Source organism: Podarcis vaucheri (assembly GCF_965113315.1).
Source record: "Podarcis vaucheri genome assembly, chromosome: 6".
Classification (NCBI taxonomy): domain Eukaryota; kingdom Metazoa; phylum Chordata; class Lepidosauria; order Squamata; family Lacertidae; genus Podarcis; species Podarcis vaucheri.
This window is the reverse complement of record NC_138764.1, coordinates 83,859,349-83,883,894: the sequence shown is the minus strand read 5'-3', so window position 1 is coordinate 83,883,894 and position 24,546 is coordinate 83,859,349. Positions and strand designations below refer to the sequence as shown.

General features: G+C 46.3%; 1 protein-coding gene across 1 annotated transcript in view; it reads left to right on the top strand.

The window, feature by feature from the left end:
- Positions 1-24,071, top strand: part of DBNDD2 (dysbindin domain containing 2) — a 29,388-nt gene extending 5,317 nt beyond the window's left edge. The window contains exons 2-4 of the mRNA XM_082226462.1: positions 13,598-13,753; positions 13,880-14,026; positions 23,113-24,071. Of these exons, the coding sequence (XP_082082588.1) occupies positions 13,598-13,753; positions 13,880-14,026; positions 23,113-23,315 (506 nt within the window). The 3' untranslated portion in view covers positions 23,316-24,071. The remainder of the gene's footprint in view (positions 1-13,597; positions 13,754-13,879; positions 14,027-23,112) is intronic.
- Positions 24,072-24,546: the final 475 nt, after the last annotated feature.

Genomic DNA, 24,546 nt, shown 5'->3' with positions numbered 1-24,546 from the left:
AACCCAGATTTCACTTCAGCCATGAACTCAGATGGTGGGCTCTTTAAGCAAGTCACTGCTGCTGATCTTCACTTTCCTTCTGCGATATGAGAATAACAGTGCTAATCTATTTGCATAGTTGTTGTAAAGATTAATTTATGCAAGGTCCTTTAAATACCTGAAATGCAGCAATGTATGGTTACTAGATCCACTATTGCAGTCTCATGAGGTGCAACCTGGCAAGAATATTTCTGATATTTCTGATGCTGTTAATTTACATTGGTGCCAGTGGCTTCCTCCCTGCAAAGAAAATCTCAGCTGCAGATGATAATTTTTTTATCAGAACTGCTGCAAGGGATAGAAGGGTTACATTTCTACCATGCCTTCTGCCATCCCTATAATTACCAGCTCTCAGCTAATGCTATTTGCATTTTCAAAATCCTGCTTGGTAAATTGACATCTTTGGAATGCGTGTCCGCTGTCAGGAGGAGGGAATATTTTTCAAAGGTGTGTTGTAAATGTGTTAAAACCAGATCATATGTGAGCATACAGCTCTCCAGGGGCCTGGAGGAAGAAGGAAGTAGGAAGAAAAATTGTCCAGGTAGTCCTTATTTGCAAAATGAGATGGGTAGGGCTCAAACATAATTTAGAAGCTGTTGCCTTTAATCTGCAAATATTTACCCTTTTCAGTCCTAGATATGCAAAGGCTGGCTGGTAGGCATTTTGTACATGCTCAGACGCTGTGGGCAGGTGCTGTATAGAAAACATTCCGGCAAATTGTATGGCAGCTATGAGTGCTGTTTTTGAACCAGAGTCCGGGGTTTGAACCCTGGTTCAGATTTAACCCTGCATGAAGGGAAAAGGTCCCCTACACTAGTTCCTTTTGGTTTTTGAACCTTCCTATCTGAACATTTTCCATTTGTCTTCCATGCTTGAACCATGAGATCTAGAAGCTTGAGGAAGCAAAATTCTGCACCATGTGTGTTGACTGTGAACTTTTATGAGCATCATAAAAAAAAAAGAAGGGCAAAGGGTTGCGATGGTAACCGTAATGGAGTCTGCGAAAACAGTCTCTTTCTCATACATGCAAGCATTTTGTTTTACATTGTGGCCGGGTGGGCAGCCCATGAACCATGGGTTAGAAATCCAAATGTGGTTTGCATTTCCCATCCCAACCCCAGAATCTGTGGCCTTTGTTGGACCCAAAGAGTTACACCGCTGTTCTTCCAATCTTGCAAATGTGGTTGTGGCTGTTCCTTAGGCCCCAGCTCTATTCTGAGTTATTTACCCTTTTAAGCAGTTGGGAGCTTTTCGTGGACATTAAAGAGCCTGGAAATGAAGAAAAGTCTCTCCCCCATCTTCTGTTGGATTTATGCCTACATTAACAATCCTCCCCCTCCATCCCATTCTTTCATTTGCATTGCCTGATGCATAGAGGGCGTTTTGTATTCAGGATCCAGCAGGACAAGGGATAATGACAAATGCCACCACTCCCAGCAGAAATGCAACCAGACAATCCTGCCAGCTCTCTTGGCCAGAATAGGGCATTGCCTGCATTCTCCAGAACTCTTGGGTCCACCCCATCCTCTGTTCCCAATACTTCCATGTAGATTCTATCCACTGTCTGGCAGTATCTCCTACATCCATTGCTTTCTGAGACAACTTAGAGAAGGTTTCTCATATAGTGGGACGCGGGTGGTGCTGTGGGTTAAACCACAGAGCCTAGGACTTGCCGATCAGAAGGTTGGCGGTTCGATTCCCCATGATGGGGTGAGCTCCCCTTGCTTGGTCCCTGCTCCTGCCAACCCAGCAGTTCGAAAGCATGTTAAAGTGCAAGTAGATAAATAGGTACCCTCTGGTGGGAAGATAAATGGTGTTTCCGTGCGCTGCTCTGGTTCACCAGAAGCGGCTTAGTCATGCTGGCCACATGACCTAGAAGCTGTACGCTGGCTCCCTCGGCCAATAAAGCGAGATGAGTGCCGCAACCCCAGAGTTGGCCACGACTGGACCTAATGGTCAGGGGTCCCTTTACCGTTAACCATCTAGTGCCTCCTTCTTCAGAAGGAGTCGGCCACTAAATATCAGGTATTGGGGGAAACAGTGTGGGAGGGCTGTTGATTTCATGCCTGCTGCCTGTAGGCTTTCAGTTGATGTCTGGTTGCCCTCTGTAGGTAACAGGATTCTGGACTAGATCTGAACATTTCATCTGATCCAGCAGGGCAGTTAGAGCCATAGAGTTGGAAGGTACCTCAGGGCTCACCTAGTCAGACCCCCAGCAATGCAGGAATCTCAGCTAAAGCATCCAAGACAAATGACCGTCCAACCTCTGCTTAAAAATCTCCAATGAAGGAGAGCCCATAGCCTACTGAGGGAGACCGTTCCACAGTCGAATAGCTTTTACTGTCAGAATGTTCTTCCTGAGGTTTAGTCGGAATCTCTTTTCTTGTAACTTGAAGCCATTCGTTTGAGTCCGATCCTCCAGAGCAGGAGAAAAGAAGCTTGCTCCATCTTCCATGTGACAGCCCTTTAGATATTGCAAGGTGCCTATGATATCTCCTCTCAGTCTCCTCTTTTCCAGGCTAAACATACCCATCTCCTCATAAGGCTTGGTTTTCAGACCTTTGATCATCTGCACACGTTCCAGATTGTCTATATCCTTCTTAAATTGTGGTGCTCAGAACTGGGCTTGCTGTACTCTTATCTGCATGTAGCAGTTTTAAAAGCGCAGAGCACTTTCTAAGACCAAGTAGAATTGCTGTGTCTCTTTTGAGGTATTTAAAGTGCCTTACATTATCCGAGTTATTCTGACAGCCTATAACAGCTCATGGCTTGACTGAGATTTGAACCAGAGCGACTCCTGATTCATGTTCTTAACCCCCTGTGGTACGCCAGCTTCCTTTGCAATCTCTTATCTTTCACATCCTCATGTCATTCCTGGTAGGTCACTCTTATTTCCACTTTACAGGTGGGAAGCCAGGAGATAAGCAACTTGCACAGCATGCCCAAGCAAATCCATGTCTAAAGTGGGACTTGAGTCCTCAAGTTCAGCTCTAGCTCTCCTTCCAGTGGAGTTCCCAGGCTGAAATGCTGTCTTGCGGGCCACAGTTATTAACTCAAAATAGCCAGGGATTCCATATACCAGGGTATTTCAAAATGGGAAGCACACCATGTAGGGCTAAGAGGAAACCATTTCAGACATCTCAGTAGTAATAGGCAGGCAAACATTCAGGGCATCAGCAGGAGTGGACTTTGGTAATCTTTTGTAATATGATGCTCCGTGCAAGGCCAAAATTTGGTGCCCCAAAATGGATCTTCTCAATTTTGCACCCCCTTGGCTTGGTGCCCTGTGCTGGGAAACCACCCTAAATCCAGTGCTGACTTGGGAGGTGGGCAAGTATGTGGGTCAGCGCCCCATTAGGATTACTGAGATGGATATTTGTGGTCATATGCCCCATAACTGCCATAGAGGTCAGTTCCCAAACACTGGAGTTGGGAGGAGGCACAGAAGGGAGACCAGTGCAGTGCAGTGAATTGTAAGAGTTAGAAGCAACCTCAGATATAATATTATTTCAACCACCTGCTGATGCAGGAAATCTGCTAACTTCATCCTTTATTGTGGGACCGGCCCTACCATTAGGCAGAGCGAGGAGGCTGCCTCCGGTAGTGTAAGCTGTATGTGTGTGGATATGTGGCGAGGTTTCATTGCCTGCCTTGGGCCTTCCAAGCTAATCCACTGCCCAAGATACTATGGACAGCACTGTCCTGTTACCATGTTTGGAAGTAAGTTCTGTCTGCCAATCCACTCAAGCTTCTCTCTACGGAATGGGAGGGGACACCAACTTGCTCTTTGCCTCAGGGAGCAAACTGTCTTGGGCTGGTCCAACCCCCGATAGAAGGCCTTCCAGCCTCTTCTTAAGTGGTTACTGTGTTGAATTAGGATCAGGAAGAACTGGACCAGTAAATCCCCAACATTCATGGAGCTCACAGGTGACCCTGGGCTAGGCACCATCCCCACTTCACCCCACAAAGCTGCTGTGAAGATGAAAACGCAATGAATACTATGTACACCATCCCGAGATCCCAAAATCAGGAGTGAGGAAGCTCCAGTCCGGGGCTGAAATGCGGCCTTCTAGACCTCTTTGTGGCTCTTTGGAACTCTCCTCAGGCCACACCCTTGACTGGCGCTGCTTTGTACCCCAAGCATTTTTGCCTGGCTGGAATTTGTCCCTGAAGTCTGATAGTACTTCTTGCTTGCCCAGATGAAGAATAAGGGAGCACTTGAGTGGATGTGGAAACTAGCCTACTGCACAAAATATAAAATTTCCTTTGGTTGCTCCACTCATTCTCATCTCTGGCTCCATCCACCACTGGCAGGTGGCCCTCAAAAGCTTGCCCAGGAGGGAATGTGGCCCTTGCTCTGAAAAAGTTTCCCAACTCCTGCCTGAGAGAAAGAGTGCACTAATAATGCAATCTTGTAAATTATAATATGATCTGTGTGGCACCGAGGAGGAAGACATGGCAGGAGGGTTCCTTCCTTTGATTTATTAAAAGAGTTGCCGTTTTATAGCCCATCTTCCTATGACTCAGGCATCCAAGCTGGCTTTCTCCTCTTGTTCCCTTGAGAACATGTGAAGCCACTGATGGCGCGGCCAACCCACCTGCTTCCAACTTCTTCCCGTTTGCCAAAAATCTTCCCTGCGTGTACACTGAATAGAGGAATTAGGAGGGAAAACCTCAGGTCTCTTTTTTCCTTCCCTTCGGTCCCTGCACTTGCATTCAGGCCCCGTCTTCGTTGTGTAATGAATGAACCATGAGAGCCGGAAGGATTAAGCAGGCGGTGGGGAGCCCCTGTTGCCCATTTGATGGTCTCGGTGGCAGCCGGGTTGGGAGGTCGGCGTTTTCGGGGACAGGGATGGCGGGGGGAGTGGGGCTGCATTCTCCCAGCTGTGAATGCGCTCAGGCCCCCATTGGCTGGTTGCCATGGGAAAGAGACCCCAGCAGCAGGGGCAGGTATTTCTCTTTCCCCTCCCCTCCTTAAAGACAGCTTGTAGCACACAGGAGCAGCATTGTGTGTGGATGCCTAACAGTCTTGGCGAACATGCCATCCCAGTGAGGCAATCTTAGCAGCGGGTGTGAGATGGTGAGACCATCAGTCACAGGGGAAAAGGGAGAATGGTACGTTCTCTTCTTTTCTGCTCCTGTCTTAGCCTGCTTGCACACCATCTATTTAAAGCACATTCCCTCCTGCCCAGCAAGAATCCTGGGAACTGTAGTTTCCCTGTTGCAGAGCTATATTTCCCAGCCTCTTTAGCCAATGACGGTTCCCGGTATTCTTTGGTGGGGTATACTTTAAATGTGCAGTGTGTACGCAGCCTTAGCAAATAAGAAGGAAAAGTGTGCATACAGACCTCTTTCCTCCCATCCATAAATGGACAGAATAGTAAACATCGCCAGATAAAAGGAGGAAGGGAAGTGGTGAACAAGACACTGTCTCTGACCCTCCCTGTAGTCATGGGGCGGTCAGGACCCATCACCAGCTGCTCATCTCGCCCGCTGGCTATCTGTGCGAGTTACATAATGGCATTTCAGTGTTAGTGGCCGGCTGCCCAGATGGCTAATGAAATCTCATCAGGGGATTTATCAGCAGGTTTGTTAATTTACCCCGGGGAATCAATCCTGACACGTCTCTCTGATGCTAACATAAGACGTTCTGTGCGAGCTCTGGCATGTATTGACACAGTACCCATCAGTCCCGTCTCTCTTTGTCTGGACGCCTGACCCTTTTTGTGGCCTGGCTTCCTGGCGCATTTCCTTGGTGTGTGTGTGTGTGTGTGTGCTAGGAACAAGGAAGAGGAGGAGCAGACACGGAGCAATGGGCCCGAATGCAATGTGAGCTGATACAGGATTGCACAATTGTGAAATAAGAACGGAGATTTAATTTCAGTTGCAGTAAGCCCACAACTTATGTGCATTAAATTGTGTGTGCATTACCAAAATATATCAAAAAATTAAAAGGGATGGAAAGGGAGTGGGGGTTCCAGGAAAAATGACTTTGGCAATCTCACCTGCCATTGAACCCAGAGGGCTTTGACGATACACAATTTTCTCTTTAGATGCGATCCCTGGAATGTTAACCCCTGTGTAATTTGTGGGTTTACTGTACTAGGGTGGATAGAGAAAAGTTTTTCTTCCTCTCTCATAACACTAGAAATTGAATGTTGGAAGATTCAGGACAGATAAAAAGGAAATACTTATTCAAAGTTATTCTATGGAACTCACTTCCATAGAAGGCAGTGATGGACACCAATGGCTTTAAAAGAGGATTTGACAAATTCATGGCAGGCAAGGCTATTAGTGACTACTAGCTACAATGAATAGGTTTTGCCTCCACTGTCGGAGGGAATTGCTGGGAATGACATGTGGGCAGAGTGATCTTGTTCTCATGTCCATCTTGTGCACTTCCCATAGGCATCTGGCTGGCCACTGTGAGATCAGGATACTGAGCTAAATGGGCCATTGGCCTGATTAGCAGAGTTGTCTTATGTTTTCTGTTGCCCTGTTGAAGCAGAAAACTTGAATGTTGGCTGTATCAGAGTTCGGAGAATGGTGTGGTTGTTTTTGCTAATATTCTCAGCCAGAATTCAAGCCAACTGAACATGGTTCTTTGTCTGGAGTAAGACCGCGGATGCAAATGGTGCTACTTAAAGCAACGTGACCACATAGGGATGGCCACCAACTTGGATGTCTTTGAAAGAGGATTGGACACATTCCTGGAGGATAGGGCTGTCAGTGGCTGCCAACCACGATGGCTATGCTGCACCTCCATGGCCAGAGAAAGGATGCTTCTGAATACCGGTTGCTGAGAATTGCAGGTAGGGAGAATGCTCCTGCTTATTGGCTGTCTACAGGCAATGGTTGGTCACTAGGAGAAAAGGATGCTGGACTAAATGGACCTTTGGCGTGATCCAGCAGGGCTCATCATACACACACAAAGGTTCCTGGACACCCAGAAGGACACACACACATAGCCTGCATAGGAGGGCTTAGAGAGGCCTTGGGCAAGATGCTTTCAGTGGAGCCGTTACTGTTGCTACTGATCATTACTGGTTCTCCTGCTGGTCCTAATCTGCACTGCCTTCCAAAGGGGAGAGGACAAGGCGAATGGAGATTAGGAAGCTGCCTTATACCGAGCCAGACCATTGGCCAATCTAGCTCATATATGTTGCAATATTCAGCCTGTCTTGGTGCCGAATTTGGGTTACCATGGCTTGGAAGTTTTGATTTTTGTAGAGCAGAAGTCCAGTATTTGTCTCTTATTAGGTTGGTTCGATCTGGGAACTTCGCAGGAGTTGCATTCTTGTGGGAAATGAATGTCGTCGTCGTCCCCCCCCCCCCGCTCTGTTGGAATGAAGTTTTGTAGCTTTGCATTAGAGAACACACAACAGGTGTCCTGACCGAGTCGATGGCTTTGTGTGAAATCCAACAACTTTGCCTCCAGCCTTTAGCCTTGGGAGGGCCTGTTATGAGAGCAGTCTCTCCCCACAAGCCCTTTTCATCACTCATTTGCTCTTGTTTTAATTGCTGGCTGCTTTCTGTGGGAAAACTCAGCTAAGCAGCTGACTGGTCTGGCCTGTTAGTAAAGGATTCCAGTTGTGATACAGCTGGGGCTTTGCTGGAATAAAAGGAAATGGCCCACCATGGTGGAAGAGGTATGTAGAAGGACCTCCTAGGCATGCTTACTTGGATATAAGAACATCCAAAACTTCTTTATTCCAGGTCAGACTGGAATTTTATCCCATTAATGTCAAGGGTGCTCCCCAGCCAAAGAAATGCACACAGGAGCTAGTTTACTCTTTATTGTCAAAGCTGACACAGTCATTTCTACTGCTCTGAATACCCATGCGAACCAGCCTAGCATCTGGGCAGCTATTCCCAGGTCTGCACTATACAGAGCATTTGCAGCAACAGGAGGCCATGCCTATGCATCTTCCCCCGACGGGCTGTGCATGCAGGCGGAGACTATGCCTGCGTGTGAGCTGCCTCTGCTCTTTCCACTTCAGTTCTCTCCTGCTTCTGGGAGAGTGTTGCAGGAAAGGGTGGGGAAGCACCCAGCCCTTCACTTGCCTTTCCTGCCTCTTCCTGCTGTGCTCCACCCTCCAGCTCTGAAGCTCCCCCTGCCTCTGCCTCTTTCCCCCTGGCTGGTACAGGTCCCCACAAACCACCCACCCCCTCTCCTGAGTCAGGCTCCTGCTACCCTTCCCCCAGTGCACACTTGTCAGTGTCCTGCCAGTCCTTGGAAATGAAGCACAGTATTGTCTCTTCTCATTGGCAGAAGATTTTCCAGGGTCTTGGCCAAAGGGCTTTCCAATCATCTGCTCCCTTTAGCTCAGGCATGGCCAAACTCCCCCCCCCCAGCTGTTTTGGGACTACAACTCCCATCATCCCTAGCTAACAGGACCAGTGGTCAGGGATGATGGGAATTGTAGTCCCAAAACAGCTGGAGGGCCAAGTTTGGCCATTCCTGCTTTAGCTGAAGATGGCAGGGATTGAACTTGGGACCTTGTCCCTGAAAAGCAGGTGCTCTACCACTGAACTATAGCCCTTTCACATGCGTAAGTTCCATCCATGACTACTTCTTCATTGGGAGTATGCTGGACTCACTGCACAATACATACTTCTGCATCCTTACTACTATTAGTCACTGTGTAAACTGCCAGGGGTGGCGATGGTGGTGGCTGGCAGACTAGTTTCCATGGGGGTATATATCTTCCCTTCCTCCCGAGTTCCCCCATTCTTGCGTTATGTAATATTTGGAATAAAACGACATGTTTACCCTTCCGGATCAGCTAGTTAGGAAAATAAGGAAGCGGACATCTATTGATTTGTGCTTCTAGCTCAGTATTGTCCACCCTGGCAGGCCGTGGCTCTTCATGGTTTCAGACCAAGCACACTCCCAGCCCTACCAAGAGAAGCTGGGGGTTGGAACTGGGATGTTTTGCATGCTCAGCAGATGCTTTGCTACTGAGCTGTGGTCTCTGCTTCCTGTGCTTCAGCACACATTCCAGTGTTGACTGGTGACTTAGGAAAGCCACTGTCAGCAGCCAGAGTCAGGTGCAGATCAGCAATACATAACCCCACTGTGTCTGTGAAGTCAACTCTTTATTCAAAGGAACCAAAACAACACAGGCCTAGGGATCCCATAAACATTTGCTTGTAGGTTTTGTCCCAATGAGGCAGTTGCAAGGACTGAAGGTCCCTGCCTTCCCACAGTTGCCCAAGTCCCAGGGGTCCCCCCCCAAGCAGTCATAGACTGCATCTGAGTGCAACCAATCTTTCCTTTTCCCTTTTCATTTCTCACTGTGTTCTAGGTGACCAGAGGGTAGGGGAGCTAGTTGCAGCAGGAGGGGGAGACCCCCTGGATTCTTCAGCAACCTGCCTCATGGCTCCTCTCCTCTCCAGCCTCCTCTCCTGCCCCTGAGTCTGGACTGCTCTCTGCCACAGCCTCTTCCTGCTTACTAAACCCCGTTACCTGTTCAGCTTCCAACACCACCTGCCAGTCTGCTCCCTCTTCTACTTATGACCACTCATCTTCATCCCACCACCACTCCCATGGCTTTGACTCTTCTTTGGGGGTTCCCCAGCTGGTTCCTTCCACTGCTCATCTGCATTCAAGCAGTCCATGACTGCCATGCTTGTTAGCTGATGGGCAGGTGTTAAGAAGGCTGCATGAGCCTTGCTTAGCCCAGCAGCTGTATCCCCCTTTCCTGGTAGCTGCTGCAGCATCTCTTGAGTTTTCTCTTGAAACTTGGCACTGAATACCTTAGTCCCAGTAGAGAGACACAGCCTTGTCTGGTTCCTCCTACTTCTTTTTTTCCACAGCCAACACAAAGTTCAACAGTTGCTGCTGTTTGGCTGAAATTTCCCCTGAAGCAACAGACAAGGCTGCTGAGCCTGAGACACAGACAATTAAAATGTTCACTGTTTGTTTGGTTTCCTTGGTTATGGCACTGCCCAACTCAGTAATCACATTTTCCTTATACCAGACAGACTGGTCCCTGCCTCGATGGCTACTGAGTCAAGAAGCTTGGAGGCATCTGAGATTCGCTGTGGAAAATCTCAAAGGCAAAGTCCGATGGCTACCCAGTTTTGTTGTTTCTCCTCTGTTGCTTTGATCATTGACCTCTGGATTTCTCCCCAAAATGGGAGATTGGCCCAACCCATGGCCTGTTCAAAACAGGCTGCGATTGATTGTTGAGCTTCTTGACTGGTACTTTCACCTCTTATGTGGTTTTCATCATGGAAAGAATTAAGAGACTCATTTTTTTGTTGTTAAGAAAAAAAACTGAGCAGGAACTGAGTTATCTGTGTTCAAGAGGAAATCTTTTTATGGGTTTGGGGAAGTATGCTGATGGACTGAAGAAAAGTGTGAGCATGAAACAAAAGAAGCAATAAGCAGACTTGGCAACTTTTCTACTTCAAGTGGGTACCCAAGAGCTCACCACTTTCCTTCCCTTTAAAATTATAGGGATGGAGGGGAAATTCATTTGGAAACCTACTTAATTCACATTTCTTGAACCAATTGTGAACTGAAATAAAGCTATCCTTCAAAATTCTCCAAATTTTGCAATGCAGTTCTCCAGGCAAGAAAACACGTAACAAAAAAGCCCTGTATTTGACAGAGTTTTTATTGTTGTGAAATGATGCAGAAATGAGGTGAATTGAATTTAAGATTGGAAAAATGAGAAACCAGAATTGACAGACTCATTCTTCCCTAATCCTAATGCCAATTTTAAAAAATATTCTGGCCAGGTCCCTAACTCATATTATTGGCAATTTAGTTGCCCAGTACTAGATCAAAGTGAAACACTTTGGAACCCAGCTCTGCCCTTGTGTAAGTCCACTTATATTACAAGGGAGCTGACTCTTTGCTTTGATCTAGCAATTTCATAAACCAGGCAGAACCTGGTTTGCTTTTTAGAACATATCTAAAAATACTGTCTGAACAAATGCAGATGCTAAATTTGAAAATATTAAAATGTCTACCACTGTTTTCTGCTTTCATCATGGGTCAAGGCAGTGGAAACTGGAGGTGTTGCTCCCATCTAGTATTGTGAGGGAAAGATTTGAACCTCTCCCCTTGATAATTTCAAAAATTGGTTACATATGGAACAGGGCTACCAGATAATGAACTGTGAAGATGGCGTAGATAGCAGAGGAGGGTGAACCTCTGCGTGCCCAAGCTTCCTTCAGTCTACTGAGTCACAGGATGGCTGGGTCTGAATCAACCTTCCCCCAACCTGAGTCCCTCCATATCATTTTGGACTACAGCTCTCATTATCCCTGACCACTGACCATTCTGGCTGGGGCTGATGGGAGTTGTGGTAAAAAGTATCTGGGCACCTGGGTGGGGAAGACTGGTTTCGAGCATAGATTCTCAAAATGTGGACTGTGGTCCTTTGGTGGTCCATAGCTCCATCCAAGTGGTCCACAGAAAGGAACACTTTAGAATATCTGTACTTGGCCCTGCTCTTTATTTATTCTTTTCCAATTGTGGAGATCGAGGACTCTTCTTTTGTCAAGGCTGGCTCACTTAACAAGGCATGTGATTTTCATAACAGAGACTTGGTACAATCTCCTAATTTTTCCCCAAAACAATTTGCTAGTTAAAGAAACCCTTCTCAGTGACTGGGTCTAGGGCTCATATTTTTCACAGTACTATATTGGTTTTGACAATGATGCCTGTGCTTAAGTGGGGGGGAAGTGTGGTTAAAATATGAGCTCTTTATGTGGTTTGACTGGTAGAACAACTGCCTTATTATGTGGCCTGTCAAGGTCCCCAGCAATTTCCCAATGATCCATGGAAGAAAGAAAGAATTCAGAACCAATGGTTTAGAATATACTTAAGCCTAATGACTGCTCTCCATGCTGCTTACAGTCAGGCTTGTTCAGAGCAGAGATTATCATTCTAGAACAGGGGTAGCCAACCAGGGGTCCTCCTGATGTTGTGCTCTGAAACTCCCATCATATAACACGGCTCCTGAAAGACCTACATTGGCTCCCAGTACATTTCCGAGCACAATTCAAAGTGTTGGTCCTGTCCTTTAAAGCCCTAAACGGCCTTGGCCCAGTATACCTAAAGGAGCGTCTCCACCCCCATCGTTCTGCCCGGACACTGAGGTCCAGCGCCGAGGGCCTTCTAGCGGTTCCCTCACTGTGAGAAGCAAAGCTACAGGGAACCAGGCAGAGAGCCTTCTCGGTAGTGGTGACTACCCTGTGGAACGCCCTCCCATCAGATGTCAAAGAGATAAACAACTACCTGACAATTAGAAGACATCTGAAGGCAGCCCTGTTTAGGGAAGTTTTTAATGTGTGACATTTTAATGTATTTTTAATCTTTGTTGGAAGCCACCCAGATGAGCGGGGTATAAATAATATATTATTATTATTATTATTATTATTATTATTATTATTATTATTAACCTTGATCCCTGACCATGCTGGCTGAGGCTGATGGGAGTTTCCACACACAACATCATGAGGACACCAGGTTTGATACCCCCAGCCTAGGAAACCTACAAAAAGCCTGAAATGCAAAAGGCTGTTGTCTAGAGAGGTTACAGTATGCATGGCCTCTGACAATTCTTCATAGGTGGGAGAAATGTGAAAACACACACCCAAGAAAGGGATACAAATTGTTTGTCAACTTGGAAAGAAAGGTGGCTGACAAGGGTAGATAAGAGCCCAATGCCTCTCTGTTTCCAATCACCTTTCTCCCAACTACCCTGCTATAGCTTTGCAGCAAGTAGTGTAACTGGTTTGGTTAGACAGAAGCAGGAGGTCCCTCCTACCCCCAGAGTTAGAGGTAGTTTGAAAAACAGAATGCTGCCTGTGAACCGCATGGTCATTCTATTTTCACCTTTGGTAAACACGTTTTGCAGGTTTTCTTTAAGAAACCTACCCAGACCCTTAGATCTTCCTCTGAGGTCCTGCCCTGAGTCCCTCTTCTGAAGAAGTCTGGGGTGATGGCAAGGGAAATGGCCTTTTCAGTTGTGCCCCCCCCCCATTTGTGGAATGCTCTCCCCAGTGAGGTCTGTCTGGGGCTCTCACTAACAACTTCTTGGTGTCAGATTAAAACCCATGATGTTGGTTGTTAGTTGTGCTTGATGAGTTGTTGCTGATGAAATGTTTGCTGAGGTTTATTGGGGACTGTCACTGGATCTTTTTATGAACTGCTACATCTTTTTATTATAATGTTTTCATTTTATGCTTGCTTGCTTGTTTATTTTGTATACCTCCTAACCAGCAGGTCTCATGGCGGTTCACACTTTAAAAAAATGCGTAAGACCCCCGGAGACATTTTTTTTTGCATAGCAAGTGATTAATAAGTCACTCATAAGTTCAAATCATCGGTAATAATAATAAAATACTTCTTGAAGAGCAGTGACATTGTGGCAAAGAAACGCGTGCAGACTGAACCTTCTCTCAAAGCAGTTTAAACTCTCATTAAAATTCTGCTGCCCACTTAACCTGCATTTGGCTCTGGGAAGTGTTTCCCTTCAGATAAGAAATGAGAGGAAGCTGCTTCTGATTTCTTTTCCTCTCTCTGGTTCCTTTGTAGCCGACATGGACAATGGGCAGCGAGGGCTGGATGCAGAGCAGATGCAGCAACAGCAGCTCAAGCTACGGGAGAGGCAGAGATTTTTTGAGGAGGTTTTCCAACATGACGTAGATTTCTTCTTCCCAGTATCACATCTGCAGATAGAGCACAGGAGACGTAAGTACCGTTGGGAAGGGCGTCATAGGCGGTGTGTTAAGACTATGGAACACAGTTGCCCCACTCGCATGTAAAAAATTAACAGGTGATGGCCATGACATCTGATGGCTTCTGTCTCTTTGCTAGCTCCCTTAGGCAGCATTTCCTCCATGGAGGTGAATGTGGACATGCTGGAACAGATGGACATGATGGACCTTTCTGACCAAGACACTGTGGATGTGTTTCTCAGCTGCGGGACCGAGGACAATAACAACGTAGCCGCTCTTTTGCCAGGTATGTTCAGTTCCCATTAACTGACCCACATCAACTTCTAGCCACATTCAACTCTTTCTGTGGCCTGTTGAAATATAACTCCTTCTTTTTTAAAAATATATATATTTTATTGGTTTTACATATATTTTCCAAATAAAACATAACATAACACCTCTCATCTTATACCACATTTTGGCTATAAGCCTAGGACTTCCATCAACCACGTCTAGTGATTTTCGACCTTCATCTCTTAGTCTTGCATTTCCTTCTCTTAACTATTACTTTTAATAAACCATACTTTAGAATACATTCTCCTAATTTTTTTCTGTAATATTTCATATAGTTCTCCTTACAAAACTTCTTGTAATCCTACAAGCGTAGTCAGCTGATTACAATTGTTTTTCAAATAACTCGCATATTTACTCCAGTCCTTCAAGAATTTCTGGTCTTACTGGTTTTGAATTCTTCCTGTCATCTTATCCAATTCTGCATAGACCATTGATTTCATCTGCCATTCCTCTTTTGTACATTTCTGTACCAATAATACTCTTGCTGCCGTTGTCGTATATAAAAACAGTTAATATCCATGCCTACAATCCCAAGTAAGAATGCTTCTGGTTTTTTTTTATAAACGTATATTTCAACATCTTTTTCATCTCATTATAAATCATTTTCCAGAAACCTTTCACCTTTTTACATTCCCACCACAGATGATAGAATGTACCTTCTTTTTCCTTACATTTCCAACATTTGTTACTTATTTTATACATTTTAGCTAATTTTACTGGTGCAATATACCATCTGTACATCATTTTCATCACATTTTCTTTCAAGGCATTGCATGCAGTAAATTTTAGAAATATAACTCCTTTTTAAAGGGGAATGGCTGGAATGCCCACCCAAGGGATTTGGAGTGTGAATTGGACCAATCACTGTTCATCACTGACATCAATGGAGGAAGCTACAATGAGGAAAGAACATATAGAGTGGCTGGGGAAAACCAGCCAGATGGGCAGAGTAGAAATAAATTATTATTATTATTATTATTATTATTATTATTATTATTATTATTATTATTATTATTATTAGGATAGGATTTGTGTGTGTGTGTCACTGTGTTTGTAAGGCTACTTAGGGTGTTCTTCTGATTTCTGGTAGGTAATTGCAGACCAACTAAATTGCAGAGCTACTAAAGGAGATCTGAAGAGCTGAGATTAATAATGAGCCTAGTGAGCCCTTGGACCATGACTCCCCTTGCTAGTAGAGAGAATTGATCTAGCCTATCTGAGATACTGGCACAGGCTAAATGCCTTCGAGGATCATACCCTTACTAAGCTCTGCTGGTTAGAGCAACTAAGGACAGGGGGCTGGCTCAAAAGTGCCAAGATAAACTTAGGGTTTATAATCTTCAAATGGAGAACTACTTAGCACACGTGACCTTAGAAATTGGATTTTTGATCAGGATGCCAACCAAGAAAGAGCATCCATCATTGCCGCCCATTACTCTGCTTGTTACACCCAAATTAAGACCAATCATTCAAGGCCCCATTACCTTGAGACTCTGACCTTCACACAACTACTACGCAGGGCTTTTGTAGAACTAAGATTCCAACAGATGCCCTCAGCATATTGAGAGGGGAGATATCAGGGGATCCCCCATATTGATCGCAAATGTATATATAGATGCAATCAGGTAGAGGACATCACACACGACCTGCTGATTTGCCCCCTGTATACAACGCCCAGAGGAAATTTTATATTGCCAATTTTTAATTGGCTTCCAGGTCGATCCGCACAGGAAGTGATAGTTGAACTGCTAGCAGATAAACATCTATATATTACATACCAGGTAGCCAAATTTGTGTTGGCAGCCAAAAGCTCCATTCCAACTATGTGAATGCACTCCAATATTAAAATTTAATGCTGTAAATTTCTTTCTATGTTACACACTGCTACGGGCTATGTTTGTATGATTTTAGAGGAAAGTTTTCCTTTTATTTTCTGTCATCCATTGTAAAGGCCTTTGGCTACATACAATAAAAATGGACTTGACTTGACTCAGGATCTTCTCGGGTCAAGTGGGGCCAAGGTTACTTCCTACAACAGCATCATTAACAGGCACGTGCTAAGGTTGCACCTGTGCAAGTTGCTCCACCTGCATTTCTTACCAAGGCAAGGTGGAGCAGACTATCCCTCTGCAGCCTACTGTTTGCATTTTTGTGTGCAAAGGGTGATACAGGAATTACTTGAGAATAAGCACCCCAACCTACCATCCTGGGACAGGGAGAGTGGGATTCTCAGTTGACCAACTGCAGGTACTTACGAGTAGCTCTGCCATTGGGTCGGTCTGCCAGCTTGCTGTTTGGGAAGGAGAAGCAATAGTTTGGAGGAGAAGCAAGAGAAATAGAGGAGAGACATTGAGCTAAGCAGAAGCCTGGTCTACTGCTTACTAGAAGTACTGCCTAGTGCCGCCTTTAACTTGTACGCCTTTGGCAGATCATGCCAAATTCTTATTGTTCTTCATAAGCACGAGGGCTAGAGGTTCAAAACTAGCTAAACTCTGTCTGATTTTGGAATATGGTTAGGTGTGATGGGGATCACACACACAAATGCCATGCTTTTAGGATTTATGGAACTCATTCAGGTACCAGCAGTACTCTGTTGCACTGATCTGCACCCACACATACACTAGTGAAAAATAAAAATGAAATTTATGCACGTTCTACTTACCGGTACCCGTTTGGTATGTCATGCTTGCATCGGTTTGGTTTCTTTTTCTGTGCAATGTGCACATTAAATGTGACAGTAAACAATGGAAAGTCTCTTTTATTATGTGTTTAAACGATGGTGGTGCTGGACCAGGTCAAATCAACATATTCCATTTCTGAGCATGTGCTCTTCAAAGTGAAATTGTGCTGCCTCTTAGTGGGATTTATAATTTAGGAGGTGAAACCATTGCCACTGCCAAAACAGATTATCAAACAGTCAGCGGAGAAGACCCAAACCTTTATGGGCTGTGTGCCAAAAAATTGATTGGCTTTTTCTCCGTAGCAGAGAAATCCAGATGCTTGAAATTAATCCGTGTGTTGGTGTGTTAGTTAAAAAGCCATCACAATATCAACGCAAACTCTGCTGCTAGTACACAGAAACAAATTTAGCCTTTCAGCCTACCTGCTGATTCCACCCCACCTGGATCTGTCCCTGCTCCCTATTACTAACTATTCTTCTGTTTTCAAACCCTTCAAATCCCAAGTCAGTGAAAAGTACATTTCCACGCCTTCTCTGGGCCCTACATGCTCATTTGAATCTTTCCAAACAAGAATAGATGAGGGAGCAAGCACCAAATGTGACAGATCTAATGCTGGCTGATGGATAGATCTGACATTTTATTCAAATGTCACAGAGGTTCCCATGGATTGGGGGCTAAACAAGTAGCTTGCTTTGCCATTTACAGTGTTTTGGCTGTATGCTTTTCTGAGCCTGAGCGATGTGGACTTTGATGCAAAGATTCCTAAGACTGAAGAGGAGCTGTACAGGTGAAATGCTCTCTGGTTAAAAGGAGCAGTGGGGAATGAAACTGGGACTAACCTCTGTCCACTACAGGGGTAGTCAACCTTTTTATACCTACTGCCCACTAATGCATCTTTCTTGATAGTAAAATTTCCTTACCGCCCACCAGTGCTCGATGGAAGGAGGATTCAGCTTGTGCCTTAGAACCCCTACCGCCCACCTAGAATCCTGAAATGCCCACTAGTGGGTGGTAGGGACCAGATTGACAACCCCTAGTCTACTAGTAGAAAGGCTGAAAGAAGAAGCCCCAGAAGAAATCTGTGACATAGGATGGCGATTTATGTCTCACCATGCAACAATAGAAACGTGCCACCAAAAAAGAAACAAGGGCACAGTCTTGCATAAAATTTGCATGAAATAACTTACTGTATATGTTTGGTTGCAAATTTAGAAATGAGTAATATAATCTGAATAAACATACAGTCCATCTTACTATAGTGGAGAACACTGCGCCTAGGGGAACTCTGCGTCTGCTCAGTCTTCTGCCCATGTATTAACAGCTGGTAGGTGAGACTCAGGGCTTTTCCATACCTCGACTTGCCCCCGGAGGCATGGAGGACCTTTAGTGCTGAATCAGAACAAATGTCAATTGCCGTTTGCTCTGATTTAGCGCAAAAGAGCTGGTTTTCCGGAGGAGAGTGGCAAGACCAAGGCAAAACAGCTAAGACCAATGGCTAGAAAGCATAGGGAAAGTGGGGAACTGCTTGGACCCATGCTCTCCAGGCACAGGGGAAGTGGAAGTATGGACAAGCCCTTGTACTCTTCGTTCTTAAAGTTTAAATCAAACTTGAACCAGGCAGTCTCTCAAACAGAGCAAGGGTGTCTAATTAATCACCTTCCAGAGGTTGCTGGACTACAACTCCCACCAGCCCCATCAGTATGGCCATTAGTCAGGGATGATGGGGCATGTAGTTGTAGTTGAAACGCTCCAGTTTAGCCACTCCTCAAAAAGGGGATCGATGCAAGGAGGAAGGAGAGGGGATCGTTCCATCTGCCAAGCTGCAATGCTTGTGCATGCAGGATGGCTGGAGGAGCACAACTTTAAATTCCACCCAATGGATCTACTGAGTAGAGCTTACCATAGGCTGGGATTCAGCTAATGCAGGGCAACCTAAGGCCCATGGGCAGGATGCAACCCAATCGCCTTCTCAATCCGGCCCATGAATCAGCGTGTTTTTACATGAGTAGAATGTGTGCTTTTATTTAAAATGCATCTCTGTGTTATTTGTGGGGTATAGGAATTTTTCTATGTTCATTCCCCCCCAAAATATATATATATAGTCCAGCCCACCATATGGTCTGAGGGATGGTGGACCAGCCCACAGCTGAAAAAGGTTGCTGACCCCTGAGCTAATGAGCACCGTCCAAGGGAGAGAGAACCCTGCAGAAGAACTTCCGTTTGTGCAATGGGCTTCCAGGAGGTTTGCCTGCCCCACGCCTGACGTTCTATGATGTTAGGTGATACGGTTTGGGACAAACTATGCCACGGGTCAAATGTGGAGGTCTGGCAGGCTTAAACGACCCACAGGCTAGATGTTTCCTACCACTGATCTATCCCATCACCCTGTGACCTCAGCTAATCTTACTGCATAGTGCAATATGAATGCAGCACCATAACTTTTCAATAAATGTTCAGGGGTGGGGACAGGACAAAGAAAGACTGGCCATGCACACCACTTTGTGAAGGTTAATGCCTTTTCTGGAAAAGCAGTACCACCTCCAGAAGGCTGCTTGTTCCCACTGAACGAACTAATTAAAAGAATTTGGGAAACGAATTGCCAAACCAACCTACCAACCAAAGCCCAGCACACCATTTAATCAGTTTTTATTATTCTGCAAGCATGGGCCAGTTGTCCCTAAATGGACAACATCACTGACCCGTCTCCCAAAGTATTTGAATTTATGTTGATTGCATTTTTTAAAATACAGCGCTCTGCATCCCCGCTCTGTTCACTCTCAGGCTGGAAGGCTCTTTGCCTGTGCAGGAGGCCAAAGAGAAGGTGACAAGACCCGGCTATCATGCAGTGATTCAGCCAGAGTGGGATTCAAGTACTTTACCGGCACAGCCTCCTGCATTCCAGTTAAACGGCCTCACTGATGATGTCTCCAAGCCACGTTATTCACAAGCCATGCACAAAAGCTCCCGTTGCCAAACATGGAGAAGGAATGCGAGGCACGTGGCTTGTACAATGACACGGCCAGGGATTCACGGAGGAGATCTGGCCAGGCCAGGCTCTTGACGGAAGGGGTTTACGGGGTCAACCTCCTCCCGCTGTTATGGAGTCACATGCTGCGCGGCATGTTCAGCGGTGTCTTTGGCTAATGATTTATTAGCAGGGCAGATAATACCATCCGCGCAACATAACTTTCGCGCAGAAGCACGGAGGGCTGTTTCTGAACAGGATCGGGAGTTATTGAACCATACGGCAGCCTGGGCTGCCAAGTTCTGTGCAGAGGCAGCAAAAGGGAAGATGTAAATTAAGCAAAATCCCATATGTTGTATTGCATAACTCATTCTAATTTCCGAAAACGCAAGTTGTCAAATAGTTGTCTTGTTGTCTTGGCAACGAGCGGTGGAATAGAAGGAAGAAGGGGGCCTGTAAACTTTATGAGCATTAGCAGGCATGGAGCATAAGAACCACAAAGGGAGCACAGGCCCAGCTTTCAGCAGCTGCTGTGAGCTGATGGCCCCAACAAGGCCCTCCCACTGCTGATAGCTGTGCCAGATAGCTGTGTCTGCGAGTCCCCATTTTACGATGTTCTGGTAAGTTTTTAGAAAACTACCCTGCAGTCTCTAATATTCCCTTCTGGGGCAAGGTGACAGAGAGTGTGGTGGCTGGCCAGCTGCAGGTATGCCTGGAAACATTTTATCTGGATCCATTCTTGGTTTCAGGCCTGGTTTTGGCACCTAAACAGTCAGATTGATGGCCTCTGTCAGAAAAGTGATGGGGAACGCAACCCTGCTGCTTTCCCTTGACCTCTCAGCAGCTTTTGGAAGAAGGAGCTACTCCCACCCAGAGCCATCTTTCCCATTGGCCTTAGTGGTTTGTTGCGCCACGGCGCTAGCCTCTCAGGGGCGCCCTAGTGAGTTTGGGAGCTGTGTGGCTTTGCCGGCAGCCTCCCCTTTCCCTGCACGCCCGCCAGCTGCGCCCTGCCAACTATGTGGCTGGCGGGCATGCAGCTTCTTTCCCAAGCCTCTGCAGGAGGAGAGCGATCCCTGCAGAGGCTTAGGATGGAATCTGCGCACAGCTTCCCTCCCAAGCCTCTGCATCTGCTAAAGATGGCCCTGCTCTTGGTCGTTACCCTCCTCCTGTTTCCTGGCGAAATGCGGCGTGCAGCCTTCCCAGGCTGCCTTCTTGGGCACCCTGATGCCAGAGAGCATGTCCACCAGCACGTTTTCCTGCTTGATCGCTGCCACCAGGCCAGCGATCGGGGCGGTGGGGGAGGCAGAGGACATTTTCCACTGCCCCCTCCCTTGTTTTGGAGTTGCCATGGGGGGGAGCCAGAGGTATCTTTGTACCACAGCACCAGATATGCTTAAGACGGGTGCTCCCACCCCACCCCAGAGGGTGTTTTGTCCCGTGTTTTCTAAAGCTTGGAGCGAACTGATGGAGCAAAAGGGAGCTACTAAGCATTTCATGTTGGATCCCTGGGTGCCCTGCAATCTCAAATTTTACCCAAATACCTCTCTTGTTTTGCAAGCCTTTCTCCAGAGTCATAAGGGAGAAGGGATAAGTTTCCTTTCTTCTTAAAGTGAGATTGCTGTAGAGCTAGGTTTTGCACTCTACAAGGTTGTGCTTGTGTGACAATTTCAATGGCATGCAAAAGGTAGCCACATTTCTCTCTGTCCCTGCAGCTGCTCCAGAACAATTATGTAGTGCCCATTTTGAACTTCAGCCAATTCCACACCTGAAATCTCCTCATTGCAAACAGCGGAGTCAAACTGGTGGGCAGCAGTCAGCTGTATTAATTTACAGGCTCCAGCAATGGGAAATATGGCTGCTCAAGGCACTGGGCAATTTTTAAAAGTAACAAAACTAAACAAAATAGAAAGGCATTCTCTGGGCACCTTCTCAGATTGCATTTTACAGTTTACAGTCTCAAAAAAACTGTGTGTGTGCAACAACCAGAAAATGCCCAGAGATGCTAATCTTTAGAATACCTTAAATTAGGTCAGGCATGGTGAGATGCACAGAGAGTCTTAACTTGTGTCTGACTCCTCTGACACTACAAAGGCTTATCCAGACAGCAAGAAGCCAGCATGTCCCGCCCCATTTTAGGCTTTGCAGAATGGCTGCAAGAAATAATCGTTCAAGATCCTTGTGTTTGGGTAGCCTGTCTGTGAGATGAAGGGGTGAGTCTTGTGTGTATATGAAACTGGATGCATTTTAATGCGCTGTTATGGAATTTGCCCCCACAAGAAGCAGTGATGGCCACCAACTTGGATGGCTTTAAAAGAGGATTAGACAAATTCATGGAGGATAAGGCTCTCAGTGTCTGCTAGCCATGATGACACAGTTGGAGGTAGTACTGCTTCCCAATACCAGTTGCTGGAAACTGCAGGAGGGGAAAGGGCTCTTAGGCTCAGGTCCTGCTTGCAGGTTTCCCAGAAACATCTGGTTGGCCACTGCAAGCATAGGATGCTGGGCTAATGGGTTGTTTGCCTGATCCAGCCGGCTCTTCCTATGCTCTTATGCATGTGAGGCATTACCCTAGGGCAGGCATAGGCAAACTTGGCCCTCCAGATGTTTTGGGACTACAACTCCCATCATCCCTGACCACTGGTCCTGTTAGCAAGGGGTGGTGGGAGTTGTAGTCCCAAAGCATCTGGAGGGCCGAGTTTGCCTATCTATGCCTGCCCTAGGACACCTAGAATATCAGCGTAGGTGTTGATATGTTGATGTGTTTACAATACCCAGGGCCTTGCAGAGCCAGGCAGAACCCGGGCCAGGTAGATAATGTCCCCCCCCTTTTTTTACCTGGCGCCCGTTCCGCGCTCCTCTGTGGAGCCGATCACAGGCCCCGCCCCGGATGCCAGGGAAGCTTTACTCTCATGCTGCCAGCCATGGCCCCAGGGAATCCGCCCACCACCACCACCGCCTTTGCGCCTCTGTGTTTGCCCCAGTGCATCCCCTGCGATTGTGAATATGCTGACCGAGGCCCCCTTGGAATCGGAGGCCCTCCTCTGTCTGGGCCTGACAATACCCTTGCAGCAACTTGCATGCAGTAAATTTAGGAATGGAGCAGGGGGGATAGACATGTGGCATCATACTGCCCTTGGTGCTGCAGACATTATAAAAAACTTGAAACACTTGCATTTTCTATTATAATGTGGCATGCATGTATCTGCTAACTGGTTGCAATAACCATCGGTGGGAAACAGCAGCAAAGCTTAGGTTTTCTTCTATAGGGAGAGCCAGCATAGCTTAAGAGACCAGAAATGTTACAGGAACAGCTTCACATCGGTATAGAGGGCAGCAAAATGTTGCCCAGCCTCATCAAGCGCTTGTTCTCTTTTTGTCTTCCTCCTTGGCCAGATTCCAACCGTTACGAGGAGGAAATTTCTCTGCAAGTGCCCAACTCGACCGAGATCAAATCCCGGATCTCATCCACATCCTCTGCCTCTACAGACCTGAACAGCCTAGACACCAGTGAGGAAGGGGCCGAGACCCCCGTGGTGCAGTCTGATGAAGAAGAGCTGCAGCAAGATGGCCCCGAGGAGCAGGAGAGCAGCAGCTAGCGGTGTGTGCGTGTGCGTTTGTGTGTATGTTGCCAATCCACCGCATTGACTCTGCCAGCTGACATGACGAAGAAGGAATGTGGCTGTCTGGCTCAGTGACTAAACCTCACAGCGGTTCCCTATCTCATTTCTTGTACTCGGGGAGAATTAGAAATAAGCCTTCTCCCTGCAGGATGGTCAATGCATTGAGAAGCATAGGGAGAAAGGGGTGAGGGAAAGGGACTGTAGTTTTTTGTTTTTTTTCAACTAACTCTCCAGCCTTTTACAGCTAACGCTCTTGGTTCACTCACCCTGACTACGCAAGTTAGCCATGACCTCGGCTGCAATTATTTCAGGCAAGGCATTTGTGCAGGCTTAGAGTCTCTCCGATTCCAGCACACCACCACATACACACAACAAATGTCTTAGTTGTTAACATAAAAAAAAAATTGTATTCCTTTCAAGCAAGCAGATGGTCATGTATGATCTATTTGAGACCCCTACATTACAGGGGTTGGGCCGGACGACTCTTGAGATCCCTTCTAACTCTGCAATTCTATGAGTCTACAACTGGGAGGATGTGCATTATTGGGGGGAAAGGGCCAGTAAGGCACTGTGGTTCAAGAAGGGATGCCTGAACAGGATTAGATTCCTGGGGGAGGCACTGATAAGCAGTGGAGCATGGTTGTTTATTTTTCCTCCCCTACAAATATAATTTTGTATTCTTACACTGCAAATATGCAGTGTATATTGGGAAGGTAAGAAGCAGAGGAATGACTAATGAAAAGAAAAATGGGCTTCAAAAAGGGGGTGTAGCAGTAATAACATCTATTTAGTGTGGGCCCACATAACTTCTGACACACAGAGCAGAATGCAACCTACCCCAGCCATGTCTGCCCCCCCCCCGATGTTTCCAAGTGATTACAAAACAGGTTCTCACGCTTCTGGTATGCTGTAATTGGTGGTTGGTCAGCTTGATGGGTGATAAAGTTGTGTAGACCTTCCCTAGGTAGAAAAGTTGCCTTGGGCTGCTGCTGTGTGGCTAGTTTTTCAATGACGCAATAGAATTCACTTGGTGCAGTAGCTAAGAATACAGGATGCATGAGATTAGTCTCAGTCCTTGGTTCAAACCTTTCCTCTGACATGAACTTGCACAGTGGCCCTGTCCTCCTCCTTCAATAGGGGGAATAGCAGCAATGACCCACCTTACAGGAACATTGAAAGAGTTTCTGAAACAATGTACATGAAGAGC